General features: G+C 41.1%; 1 protein-coding gene across 2 annotated transcripts; it reads right to left on the reverse strand.

Annotated features, from left to right (window-relative positions):
* Positions 1–705: 705 nt before the first annotated feature.
* Positions 706–14747, reverse strand: ZNF10 (zinc finger protein 10). Of its 2 annotated transcripts, XM_027567188.1 has the most exons (5): positions 14533–14747; positions 11552–11641; positions 9792–9918; positions 9430–9525; positions 706–4691 (listed from the first exon to the last, which is right to left on the reverse strand). In XM_027567188.1, exons 2-5 carry the CDS (start codon positions 11582–11584, stop codon positions 3235–3237), a joined length of 1713 nt encoding a protein of 570 aa, XP_027422989.1. In that variant the 5' UTR covers positions 11585–11641; positions 14533–14747; the 3' UTR covers positions 706–3234. The 2 variants fall into 2 exon arrangements, with proteins under 2 accessions (XP_027422989.1, XP_027422988.1); XM_027567187.1 differs by lacking the exon at positions 14533–14747 and having other exon boundaries at positions 11552–13069.
* Between the last annotated feature and the right edge of the window lie 40 nt (positions 14748–14787).

Genomic DNA, 14787 nt, shown 5'->3' on the forward strand with positions numbered 1-14787 from the left:
AATGGGCTGCTTTTCTGGGTGTCTGATGTCCTCTGCCAGCATTCAGAAGTTATTTTGTGGAATTTACTCAGTGTTCAAACGTTGATGAATTTGTGGGGGGAAAAGTGGTCTCCCCATCCTATTCCTCCACCATCTTAGGACTGTCCCCTAATTTGTCAATTTCTACAAATGCCTCTGAACTTAAAGATCACTCTGGGGAGAATTACTCTCCTACTATATTGAGTTTTTCCATCCTTGACCACAGTGTATTTTTCCACTTATAATGTGTTTATTACGTGTTTTCTGTGTTCCTGAATGTCTTTCAGCAATGTTTTATACTTTCATTGTATAGATCTTGCTCCATTCATTAAATATACCTAAATATTTCATTTTTGTATCATTGCAAATAGGATGGTATTTCATTTACAAACTGTTCACTGCTTATACAAATCAATTTTTGTATATTGATCTAGTATCCTGCAACATTGCCAATTCCCCGTTTTAAAAGTTCCAGTAGACTATTTGTACATAAGAACTTTTGAAGAAAAAACATTCCATCACTGAAGAGACTGTTTTCCCGATCCTAAAAAGGAATATATATTCTTTGAAGAGACTTTGGAAAGAAAAGTACCAAAAAAAGAGAAAAGCAAACACCAATTCTCCCAATATGTAGGTTAACTGCTATTATCTTTTGACAAATCTCCTGAAAGTTTTGAGTGAGATTCATTTCAGTTGTTTGAAGTTAATTTATTTTACATATCTGAGCTTACTCTATATTGACAATTATTTATCATGCTTTTTTCATAACATCACAACATTTTTCATGTTATCAAGCTTTCTGTTTGTGAAACTTTAATGTCTATAAATAACAACTTTTCTATTATCCATTTTTAATATTGCAAATTTTACATTATTATAAGTAATGCTTCAGTGATCATCTACAGACGTACATTCCTTAGGGTGTTAATAATAGTAACATTAGTATTATTAATAGCTAAACACGTACAGTACTTCCTATGTGCCAGGCACTGCTTCAAGTACTTTACACATTATTTCACTTAATCCACATAACTACCTTCAGAGGTAGATACCAGGAGTATCTCCACTACACAGTTCAAGAAAATTGAGCCATGGGTTATCAGAAATTCTAAGAGGCACAGCTGAGGGGCTCCTCTCTTACACCCACAAAGAACTACTGCTTGCAATCAAAACCATTTCTGGTAGGACTACAATAAACACATGAATGGTGTGTAATCACTGAGGAGTTACTCAGCCATAACTGAGGTGCCAGGAGGTTCTCAAAATGTGAGGCCTGGGCCAACTCACTTCTCCTCAACTGCACCAGGAGGAATGAGCTGTGACCTCTCACTTATGCAGGTCTCAGGTCTCTCAAATCTAAGGAGCATTTCTAGATTTGTCCTGGGAGAGAAAGCAAGGGCGTCGTCCTGTTGTTCTCAATAGTATATCATTCAGCAATCACTGAGCATCTACTATATGTACCAATATGTATCATTTGCTAGAAAATGGCAAATAATGATCAGCCCCTTCTCCCACCTCGGCCCCCTACACACACACACACACACACACACACACACACACACACACACACACACAAAGAGCCAGAATGAAAGAGAATTAAAACAGATTCTCTTTCTAAATCTTTTTTGGGTCATGGACTTAACAGAAAATATGAAGACTAGGATCCTCTCCCTTGAAGGGAAAACCTCTGTATAAAAGAGGTTGCTTTTGCACACAAGATTAAAAGTTGTTTACTGATCCTCATAAATATATCCAAACACCCACTGAGGGGTGAGTGATTCCTTGGGTGATAAGTTCTAATGTGGGTAAAAGGGAAGATATGTGTGACTGGAAGGGAAATGGGAACTCAGCCAGTTCTTGCCAGCAATTGAGTCAGTTTAAAGTAAATGACAGACACTTTAGTGGGACAATAAAGTAATATTAATAATCACAGCTAATGTAATGAAGCACTTCATACATGTCAGGCATATTCTGCACTGTTTGTATGTTACTCGTTTACTACTCACCACAATTCCATGAGGTAAGTGATGTCATCCCTAATCTGCAGAGGAGGACATCTGTAATTCAGGCAGAGAGAGGCCAAGCAGCATGCCCAAGGTTACACAGCAAGTGATGGACAGAGGTGGGATTTCAACTTGGGAGTCCAGCTCAAATATACACTTTTGACCACTGCTTTCTTCGTAAAGATACGAGACTACTTTGGAAGAAGGGTCGCCTTGGGCAGCACTGTTTAAGAGCATACTTGTGCTAGGTATTGCCCAGGCACCCGCTCTGGATCAAATGGAGACCCTTTCTAGTGTGCCCAAATTTGCCACTCTTTTAGGTCCCAACATCCAGAGAAGCATTGTGTTTAAGCTCCCAGGAGCCTTTGGCAGCTTGTCCCAAGGAGTACAACTTTATGACTCCAAACAACTTAGAAGTGATGGGAAAGTTTGCTAGCAGGAGGTTCTCAAGCTTCACTAATAGTGGAATAGAGAAACCAATATCCTTTTTTAATATTTAAAAGTGTCTTCAATCTTCAAATTGTTACAGTGGCACTGGCTAGACTATAAAACTTATTCATAACTCCATTATCTAACAACTCAATTTTGTTCATTTATCCATATACATGTTTTCAGTTCTTGCCCACATGCAAATATATCTAACCTGGGTAGTACTGGTAGTAAACGTGTTCTTCCTTCACCATTTTTCATGATAAGATCTTCCCTGCTGCTAGCCAAAGTGTGGTTTATACCAGATGCATAAAACTAACTGAACACTACAAAGTGTCCCAGGAGAAAGGGATGATCACATGAAAAATGGGATATTAACTCACTGGAATATAATTTTCTATTGTCTGTTACCATAACTACACCCATTTTTTATTTTCCTCAGCAACAGCTTTCATTTGTCTTTTTGAGGTAGCGCTCTCATTGTTTTGAAGCAAACAAAGCTGGATCATTTATCAACAACTCACTTACCTAATGGTTCCTTCTCAGATTTCAGCATTTAAGGTTTGTCCATGAATGCTCCCAGACCAATTACTTTTGTAGGAATTCGGAAAAACAAGACAATCTGACGTACTAAGGTAAAACTTTTGTGTTTTTCCTCCTCCAGGACCAATTCTCTAATGCACAAAAGTGTAGGAACAAGACTGAAAGCAACTTCTCTCCAAAAGGAGCTCTCAAGTGCTAAATAAAGTTATTGCTCTTTGGGAAGTAGTCCATCTTTACGACCTTAATATGCATTTTCCCTAATATTTGTCTGGTATCTAATAACATTAGGGGTATTAACAAGTGCTGTCCCACACTGATTACATGTTAAGAACTGCTCTCCAGTATGAGCTATTTGATACACTATAAGTGGAGAGTTCTGGCTGAAGATGATTCCACACTGATTACATTTATAGGTCTCATCTCCAACATGAACCCTCTGATGCTTAATAAGGTCATTCTTTCTAATGAAGGCTTTCCCACACTGACAACACTCATATGGTTTCTCTCCAGTATGAATTCTCTGGTGCACAATGAGGGCAGAGCTCTGGCTGAAGGATTTTCCACAGTCATGGCATTCATATGGCTTCTCCCCAGTATGGGTTCTCTGATGTGAGAAAAGGTGAGAGCTTCGACTGAAGCATTTTCCACAGTCTTTACACTCAAAGGGTTTCAGTCCAGTGTGAGTTCTGTGATGGACAACAAGGTGAGATCTCTGGCTATAAGACTTCCCACATTCACTGCATTCATAGGGCCTCACTCTAACATGAGTTCTCTGATGCAGAATGAGATGTGTGCTCTGTCTGAAAGATTTCCCACATTCAGGACATTCATAGGGTTTCTCTCCAGTGTGAGTTCTCTGGTGCCTAATAAGCCTAGAGCTGTGAACAAAAGACTTTCCACACTGATTACATGTGTACAGTTTGTCTCCTGTATGAGTTCTCTGATGGGTAACAAGGTGAGAGAACCAGCTGAAGGATTTTCCACATTCTTTACACTCATAGGGTTCTTCACCAGTATGAGTCTTTTGATGTCCTATGAGGTGAGAACTTCGGCTGAAAGATTTTCCACATTCCTTACATTCATAAGGTTTTTCTCCAGTATGAATAAGACGGTGCCTGGTAAGATTAGAACGCCAGCTGAAGAATTTTCCACATTCCTTACATTCATAGGGTTTTTCTCTATGCACACCCTTTGATATACCAAGGGATGTACCATGAGTAAGAGAATTGTTATCAGGGCATCTGTATGATTTATCTCTTGCTTGAGTTCTTGCAAATTGAATAAGGCGGATGTTCTGACAGAAAGTTTGACTGGATTCATTACTGTTGCTTGCACAGCTTTCCTGATGGCCACTGAAAACCAAATTGTGTTTCAAACCTTTAGGATTTGAGTCATGTTTACAGAAATACTCTTGCAGTACTAGTTGAGAATGCAGAAAACAGTTTCCCCTGTACTTCCCATTTTCACATACTCTCTCCTGAGGAAGTACTTTCTTTTGGGTGAATGCCACTTGCCTCAGATGTCTCTCCTGGCTGTCCTGGGGCCTGTCCAACTGACCGCCACAAGTCCAGATTTCTTCCAGTGACAAATACCAGAGATCACTCTTTGGCATTCTTTCCATTTTAACATCACAGGAGTATTTATCATTAGAAATGCTCTTATGGGAAGTTGATTTAATTTCAACTGAAGTTTCCAAATCTGAAAGAAATGGAAAAGCTTCTATAACTAAAAGAAGTATTAAGGTCAGAATGGTAGGATGGATGTAGAAAAAAGTATGTTAAGTACTGTAATGTTGCTTTCAAATATGGCTTTGTAACTGTGATAGAGAAAAAGGGATAGAAGACTCATTGACAGGAAATGTGATGGGCTATAATATGCATATAAAAGGAGCAAAGAGAGTAAGAGAAACCACAGGATTAGCTGTGACATGTGGGATCAAGATATTCAGTGCTGGGGTGGCAGTTTAGGAAACCCACAGAAGGGGCTATTGTCATTACCTAATTCAACTAATGATGATATAAGAGCCTAATGGGTCTACTTGCTGCCAGGCCCTCCTCTGACATGAATTCTTCACATTCCTAAACCATGAACACAGCTCTATATCAGGAAATGGTTCTTATGTATATCACCAAAGCAGTGCAGAATAATTCCAAGTGTCTGACATAGTGAACCTTTCAGAAAGGCTGTGTGATAGGCTGGAAGAGCAACTGCACCTAAGTTACCCAGATATGGCTTCTAACCTAAGCTTTGCCACTACTAGTGGTGAATTTAGACAAAGTGCTAAACTTTTCAAAAATCATATTGCTTATCTGTCATCTAAGGACCTATAAGGTTATCCTAAGTATCATATAAGGTGGGAGTTCATCACCAAAGCAGTACAGTTTGTACTGCTCACTGCTGTCATCATTCCTGCCTTCTGCTTTGATTCCTTTGTTCTGAGACATCAAGACTTTATTAAAATTGACAGGACTAACACAGGATATTAACTCAGAACCTGAACCCTAATTCACATTCTCCTGGACTTTTCGCCCTTCTGCTTATACACATGCATACTACTGCAACTTACTTTCCCCAGTTCAGAGCCTGTATTTGTTTCTCAATGTCTTTTGGCAAAAATGTTTGTTTTTGAAATCTAGAAAAAAAGCCACAATTTACCCAATATCACCTCTTCCTATATAAGTGGGGCAATATCTATTCTTACCTGACATACAGGGTGAATTGTGTTCCCCAAAGAAGATACGTTGAAGTCTTAACCCCCAACATTACAGGTTATGATCTTATCTGGAAATAGGATCATTGCAAATGTAATTAGTTAAGATGAAGTATTACTGGAGTAGGAGGATCCTGATCCCATCTGACTGGAGTCCTTACAAGGAAAGGAGAGGAGACACAGAGACAGACACACAGGGGAGCTGACCATGTGAAGATGGAGGTGATGTGTCTACAAGCCAAAGGGCACCTGGGGCACCAAAGTTAGGAGAGGCAGGAAGGATCCTCCCCTGAAGCCTCAGAAGGCACATAGCCCTGCCCACACCTTGACTTCAGACCTCTAGAACTGTGAGAAAATAAATGTGTTGATTTAAGCCATCTGATTTGTGGAACTAGTTTTAGTTGCCACAGGAAACTAAGACACCTGGCAAATAATCCCTGTGCCAGGCTCCTAACTGCCTTCTTTATACAACCCAATCCCCATTCCCAGTCCTAATTTTCATTCACAACTTTGTTAGTCATTTGTTTCTTCCCCACTCTGATTTCTTTTTTTTTTAAATTGTGATTAAAAAAAATACATATAACATAAAATGTACCTATGGCTGATTCTTGTCGATGTATGAGAGAAAACCACAAAATTCTGTAAAGCAATTATCCTTCAATTAAAAATTTTTTTAAATGCACCATCTTAACCATTTTTAAGTGCATGATTCAAGTATTAAGTATCTTCACATTTTTGTGCAGCCATCACCACCAGCTGTTTTCATCTTGTAAAATGGAAACTCTATACTGTTAAACAATAATGCTACAATCTCCTCTCAACCCAGTGCTCAGCAATTACCAGTATATTTTGTGTCTTTATGATTTTGGCTACTTCTAGTGCCTTATATATGTGGAATGATACACTATTTGTCCTTTTGTGACTGATTTATTTCACCCAGCAGACTGTCCTCAAAGTTCATCCATGTTATAGCAAAGTGCAGTTATTTACTTCCTTTTAAAGGCTTAACAACAGAGTTCATTGGGCTTCCCTGTGGCTCAGTGGTTAAGAATCTGCCTGCCAATGCAGGAAATGTGGGTTTGAGCCCAGGTCAGGAAGATCCACCTGGAGAAGAAAATGGCAACTCACTCCAGTCTTTTTGCCTGGAAAATCCCATGGACAGAGGAGTCTGGCAGGGTACAGTCCATCAGGTTGCAAAAGAGCTGGACGTGACTAGCAACTAAACAATAAACAGCAATAGAGTCCATTGAGTTGGACTGTGAAGAAAGCTGAGAGCCAAAGAATTGATGCTTTTGAACTGTGGTGTTGGAGAAGACTCTTGAGAGTCCCTTGGACTGCAAGGAGATCCAACCAGTCCATTCTGAAGGAGATCAGCCCTGGGATTTCTTTGGAAGGACTGATGCTAAAGCTGAAACTCCAGTACTTTGGCCACTTCATGCAAAGAGTTGACTCATTGGAAAAGACTCCGATGCTGGGAGGGATTGGGAGCAGGAGGAAAAGGGGACGACAGAGGATGAGATGGCTGGATGGCATCACCGACTTGATTGATGTGAGTTTGAGTGAACTCCGAGAGTTGGTGATGGACAGGGAGGCCTGGCGTGCTGCGATTCATGGGGTCGCAAAGAGTCAGACACGACTGAACGACTGAACTGAACTGAACTGAACACTTACAAATACCTCTACCCTGATGAGTTTTGATAGGTACATGCCATCTTTTTCCTCTCCTCTACTTCATGCATCAAAATCCCATGGATAAGTTTTTCAAACTACAAATGCCAGCTGGAAAATTCTAAAATGAACACATATGATGAGGGGTGGAGCTGGGTATGGATGGACAAGTCTGAGTAAAGCAACAGAAAATACAAATGTATTAAAGTCCTAAAAATATTCCACATATTCTGTAACATGGGAGATAACCCACGTGAGTTGTCTTCAAAATCTGTAGCACCCATTAATGAACTCATCTGAGTTTTTAAAGCCATCACCCATAATACTTTTCATTTTAATAATGAAGTTCCCATGGCTTGTAGATTCCCTCAAATTCCAGGTGATTAAGCACATATATGGAATTTTAGTATTTCTTTGACAATAAATTTTCCACCAAAATGTAAACTGTTGGTTATACAGTTATTTTTGGATACTTGTCAACAGATAGACATCCAGGAAAGCTTGCTAAACTCAACACAGGAATGGAAAAAATACAGACAGGAAAAAATAGGGAAAAAAGAGAAATGGAGAACAGTTTTTCGTGCTATGGCTCCAAAGCAGCTGAGGGATCAAGTACTTTCCAGTGTCTAAGAGACCTTCCCTGAGACAGGTATTTGATATAGTCACCTACAAGGCCCAGTGTAAAAAGGTCTTAAACAATTTATGACATTTAAGAGTAGAAACAGGATTTCCCTAGTGGCACAGTGGATAAGAATCTGCCTGCCAATGCAGGAGACATGGGTCCAATTTTCATCTGGGAGGATGCTAGATGCCATGGGCAACTAAGCCCATGCATCACAACTACTGAAGCCTGTGCGCCCTGAAGCCCATGCTCTACAACGAGAAGTCACTGCAATGAGATGCCCATGAACCACAACTAGAGAACAGCCCCACTAGCTGCAACTAGTGCCAACACAGCAACAAAGACCCAGCACAGCCAAAAATAAATAAATAATTTTTTTAAAGGTATAAACAAAATGAAAGCTCAGAAAACCTTAAGGAACCTGTACTTAACAAGTCAAAAGATTTCACAAAGAACAGGAGGTGAAACTTCTAGGATGACTGAGACTCTGGTTACACCACACGGGAAGCCTGAAATGCAGGGAATGCCTGGTATGTGTGGATGTGTCAGAGGGAAACGGCTGTGGAGGGTTACAGCATGCCTGGACTGCACTGGGCCTGGGGGGCCATGGTGCCCACAAGGGTACAGGGGTCACTGGCACGTATCCTGGCTTCTCTGCCCCATGTGAAGTTGGCCATTGGCAGCATGATCCAGATCAGGATGGCTGGCCTGAGGAGAAAGATGTCAGGGCACTGAGCTTAGAAACAGAGGTAAGGGAAATGATCACTCAGTGGGAACAGAGGAGGAGGAAGATGGAGGACTGCCTTCTATTTCTTAGCCCAGAAGGCTGATCTGCTCTACACAGGGAAGTTAGGAAAAGGAATGATGCTAGGAATCCTCATAACAATCTGAAAATTGGAGATGTGAAGATTAAAATGAATAGGAGTAAATTGAAAAAGAACATTAAATAAAGCTAGAGGACAGTGAGAAAACAGGTGTTTTTGAGAGCAGCAGTTCTGGGAAGGAAGGAGAGTTACGTCAACAAGGACTGGTGAGTTGTTTGTAGCAGTCTTCTACCTGGCAGAAAACAAACCCAGAGCAGGAGCGGGTGATGAGGTCCCAGAGCAGAGCTTACACAAAGCAGCAGAATGAATGCTATGGGAAGGGACACAAGATAGGGAAAGGACAGTCAAAGATGAGAAGTAATTCTATGATAAACAAGAGGGTGCACACGCTAGAGCTAGTGGTAAGAATCAAGAAAGCACTATGAACAGGGCTGGAGCCAAGCACATCCATAGAAAGATAATTTTCATGAATGCAAATTGAAGTGTGACAAGACTGAAGAAGACAGCCGAGCAATGGGGAAACAGAAGGTACATAAACTCAGTCTTTGTCTTTGAAATGTGGAAAACTAGTGACCAGCGATTCCTTCTCTGAGCAGGGGATCTGGTCCTTACCTGGTTGGGTCTCTTGGTGAATCTCTCTCTCCACCAGCCACGGCTCCTCCCCCTTCTCCAACCGCAGGATCACATCTGGTTTGGGAAGCTGATGCCCTGTTTACAGTGAAAGATAAAGTACTGGGCAAGGGTTAGGAGCTCCAGCCTAGATACAAAGAAACATCCCAGTTCAAGCCCAACTCCTGACCCTTCAACAGTCCTGTGGGGGCTCTGAAGAATAGACAAGGTAGGGCTACAGAGGCAGCAAAATATACACTTCTTAAAATATACAACATATAATTATATACAAAATATACAATTTCTTAAAATTTAACAAATCAAAACAATTCCCTACCCACCACACAAAGAGAGATCGGTCTCACCTAAAGACACCAGGTTTCTGTAGTTTTCCAGCATCACATCTTTGTACATGATCTGCTGAGCAGTGTCCAGCAGTTTCCACTCTTCCCTGGTGAAGTTCACAAGTATATCCTTGAAGGTCACCAGTGTCTACAACATGAAGCAAATTTGAGCCTGATGTGTATCTCTGCTCCCCCACTTTCCCAAATATTAACAAGAAGACTAGGCAGATAGCCCTTGGGTAGGGAAAGAGAATAGAACATAATGTATTCTAGGAATGAGTAGTATTTATGTCGACTTCTGGACAAGCCCTAAAAGGAATGGTATTAAGTATGCACTGTCTAGAAACCAGCTTCATGTTACACTTTAGGTTAAGAAACTGTCAGAAACACTCTCATTTAAATCAAGTAAGTCGTAAACAGCTAAAGCAAGGAGAATCAGTTAATCTACATGTATGTGAAATAATTAGAACCTAATACAAGGCAGGAAAAGAAGGGAAAAACAGTCTTCAATTCAAGTACAAATTAATGCTTAAGAGATGAATGTAGCCATGTTTCATGACCTCAAATAATTTCTAAAACAATTTTCTTAAACATTGGTAGGCACTAAAAAATGGAGAAGAGCTTATATTTTATAGTAACAAAATAACAGATACAGAAGCAAGGTTTTTATTAGCCACATCAAAAAGAACTGTAGATGACACATAGAAGGAAAAAAACCCATTTGAATGATTGGGTGTTTTTCATCAAAGATCTGTGAAGATAAAAAGATAGTAGAATAGTGGGCTTTTTTAATGTTGAAAGAAATGAACTGTCATGCAAGAATTTCAATACTAGGTGAAAATATCTTTCAGGAATGATGAAAAATACATTCTCAAATAAAGTTAAACAGGATTTGTTACCAGCAGACCAGCTCTAAACGTATGCTAAAGGGAATTCTTCAGGCAAGGAAAATAATTCAAGAGAGAAACTTTACATCTAAAGAATGACAGATAAGAAAGACAAAGAGCAAATATTTGGGGACTTCCCTGACGGTCCAGTGATTAAGACCCTGGGCTTACAATGCATAGGGTGTGGGTTCCATCCCTAGCCAGGGAACTAAGATCCCACATGCCATGTGGCGTAGCCAAATAAAGAAAAAAAAAAAAGGGAATATCTAGATAAATACTGTAGATCACTTTTCTTAAGTCCTTCAAAATATGTAGGACAGCCCAAAGCAAAGGCTATGTTCTCTGGTAGGGTTTTCAATACACATGAAGCATGAGGGGGTCATCTAGGAGAGAAGCTGAGAGAGGCTGAAGAAGGGTTCCCCACCCAGTCACTCTGTCCCCAGAGGACCCACCCTCCCCCAGGCTCTTCCTGTCTTCATTTTAGTTACTCCTGGATAATTACACAACGTATCCCCAAGGTTCTCCAAACAGGCAGTCCCCAGGCAGGAACTAACAAGCCAGCCCCACACCCAAGACCACCAGGGACCAGAGAATCCCTCAAAAAGGCACCAGTATCCCCAGTTCTGTCATCATCTTTGAGGGAGAAAGCTTGCTGTGTGCTCAGTTCCTCACTATGGACAAACAGCATCTCATCAGAATCCTTGATAATCCACACATTTCTGTTCAAGCTGTGTTTCTTTGATATGAAAGGAAATAAAACAACTATAAATAAAGCAAACAAAATAGTGCCAGTCTTCAGGGGGAAGTGTCTGACATATGGATCCCTTAAGAACCCTTAACCAAAAATGGATTCCCAGTTGGAAAACAAAAAAGAATGAAGGCAGCCCAACTTACGTGGGACCGGACAGTTAGCAACTCAGCCTCCATGCCCTCCTTGTTCCTGACAGAACTTCCTGAGAAGCAGGAGATATCGAGCAAGTGAAGCTGTGGGAAAGGAAGAAACTTGAGGAGAGGTGCTGTGATCAGGGGCTTGTTAATCATGAGCCTAGATTCCCTCAGACCAGCTGCATGTACCTACACACCCACATAGAGGACATCAGACTGTTCCAGAAATACATGCACAGAGACTGAAATCCCCAGGAGTAGGAAGAAAAGAGCTCCAAAGACTGCCTCCCCTCCACAATCTAGATTTCTGTGTTAAGTTTTATCTGGAATTGAATGGTTCTAATACTATATTGAATCCTCTCTCTTTTTAAAAAAAATCTCTTTTATTATTCAAGTATAGCTGATTTTCTATGTTGTGGTAGTTCCAGATGTATAGCAAAGTGACTTAGTTATATGCACACACACATATTCTTTTTCAGATTTTTTTCCCTTATAGGTTAAAAGGAAACCATACTATAGTTGATTCAAATCATATGTCTGTGTCTGGTTTATTTCGTTCAGTGTAATATTTTTGTCAACTACAAATTGGCACTTGTCATCTACCTCTATAAGGACTAAGTCATCTGCTGCTGCAGCTGCTAACCTTCAACACTCCCTGAAAGGAGTTCAGGGTGGAGAGCAGAAATGAGGTACTCTGTGCTCGGTGGGGGCAAAAACTGACAGGATACATCTTCAGTTAGATATTTTTCAGGAGCAGATTTAAGGAGCCCAATTCTTGTTTCTCTTCATATCTAGAAAGCACCGAAATCCTTCATGTTGATGATTGTTCCTCATAACAAGCAAAAGCTTCACCAGACTAGCAGAAACCTTTGGGATTATATGTACTTGATTGTATGCATTCCCCCTTCACCAAAACCACAAATATACTGACTTTCTCCCCTGCCTCTTTGGAACAGTTTCTCAGAGTGATCTCAGATGTTGTCTCCCGGGCTCCAGTCCTCATTTTGCCCCAAATAAAACTTAACTCACAGCTTTCATGTTGTGCATTTTTTCAAGTTGACATTTTGGTTCATACAAGTTGTAGCCTGAACCAACATTTCTCTTTTTAATGGCTAAATAATACTCCTCTGAATAGATCCACCACATTTTATTCATTCATCTGCTGATGTTTATACCTAAGAGTGGAACTGCTGGCTTATATGGTAACTTTATGTTCAGCTTTTTGAGAACTCACTGATCTGTTTTCCATAGTGACTACATCATTTTACTTTCACACAAGCAACATACAAGGGTTGCAACTTCCCCACATGCTTGCCAACACTTGTTATACCATCTTTTAAATTATATACCATCCTAGTAGACAGTTAACTATAGTCAACATCCCTAATGTGACTAACACTTTTTTAGCTAGCATTCTGGATGGGCTTTCTTAGGTGGCGAAGGGGTAATGAATTAGCCTGCCAATGCAGGAGACATAAGAGATGTGGGTTTGATCCCTGGGTCAGAAAATCCCCTGGAGTAGGAAGTAGCAACCCACTCCAGTATTCTTGCCTGGAAAATTCCATGGACAGAGGAGCCTGGCAGGCTACAAAGAGTACAACATGACTGAGCATGCACACACATTCCGGATGACAATCTGTCTTCCCTCTTCTTTTTTTTTCTTTAACAGTATATTCTGTATATGAAGTATAGATAGAACTTATATTTGTCACCTTCTCCATATACTTTGGGTGGGATCTATATAATTTTGATGTCAATCTTTTTGTCAGCCTCTTGAGAAATGCCAACCTCTTCTTTGACATTCATACCAGATGTTAGATTATGTACAAATTTGATTGCTTTAAGTGCTCTAGTGTCAAGAGAAAACAAAAAATATAATTATGAGATGAGTCTGAAAAATAAAGCTAGTTTAAACACATACACACTTCTAGTTAAACTATTTGATTCAAACAACAAAAAGAGAAAACTCAACAACTGAGGAGAAGGCGATGGCAACCCACTCCAGTACTCTTGCCTGGAAACTCCATGGACGGAGGAGCCTGGTAGGCTGCAGTCCATGGTGTCGCGAAGAGTCGGACACAACTGAGCGACTTCACTTTTCACTCTCATGCACCGGAGAAGGACATGGCAACCCACTCCAGTGTTTTTGCCTTGAGAATCCCAGGGACGCGGGAGCCTGGTGGGCTGCCATCTATGGGGTCGCACAGAGTCGGACACAACTGAAGCGACTTAACAGCAGCAGCAGCAGCAACCACCACCGAAGGAGCTAGAGATGCAGTTTTTTTGTTTTTGTTTTTTTTTAAAGACCAACACAAACTTGTTCTATTTTAAACACTGAAAATACTAATATGACACGCAATTCTGAAGAAGATAAATGATAAAATGATTTCAATACGTAAAAAGTTTTTAAATGAATATTTCAGAGTAAGAAATAGAAATCGGTCCAGCTCTTTTTGCCACAAAACTTATTAAATGAAACTTATTTTATCAACGCTTGGAGCATATAACTTTTACAGTATCCACGACTAGAATACGGTCGTGTATATATATATATTTCAAAACCAGTATAACCACGTTGGATTTCTTTTATGAACGTTAACACATTCACAGTTAAGACATTTCCTGCTCTAACAAAAAAAGAGCATGATCAGATCACGTTTAGCAGACGCTGGAAAGGCCAGATGCAAAAATTTAAACCTCTGGCCTCAGTTGGGAAGAAAAAGGAAACAGGAACAGAAGAATCCTTATTTCTCATGGGTGAGACTATGTGGCTCGGACTCCCCAGCACCGTCCGGCGCAGCGGGCATCAGGGTCCAATCCCACCAGCACGACCGCGCGAATCCAAGGGGCTCCGGGGATAGCTCAGCCCAGGAAGACCATAGGGAAGAACCCTTGTTGGTGAAACGATCGTCCACCTCAGGGAAGAGGTGAGCAAACAGCGGTGCCCGGTCCGCTAGGAAGCAAACCACGTCCAGCCCTCCCGTGCATACCTATGATCGGCACCTGCAGGCGCAAAATAACCGTCACAAAGGCAGCGGCTCGGCGAGCTAGCCCACAGCCGGGCTCTCGCGCCTCGCGGGTCCACAGGACAGGCGGCTGCAGCGTGGGCCCCGCCCGGCCTTCTGCTCCAGCCCCAGCAGCCCACGCCGCGCCCCAATCCCTCGCGCACGCGCTCCACGTCCACTCACGACCAGCCGAGAAGCGTTATCCGAACGCAAAACCCAGAGACGCTCCGCAGGGTGGCG

This window comes from Bos indicus x Bos taurus, chromosome 17 (genome assembly GCF_003369695.1).
Source record: "Bos indicus x Bos taurus breed Angus x Brahman F1 hybrid chromosome 17, Bos_hybrid_MaternalHap_v2.0, whole genome shotgun sequence".
Classification (NCBI taxonomy): Eukaryota; Metazoa; Chordata; class Mammalia; order Artiodactyla; family Bovidae; genus Bos; species Bos indicus x Bos taurus.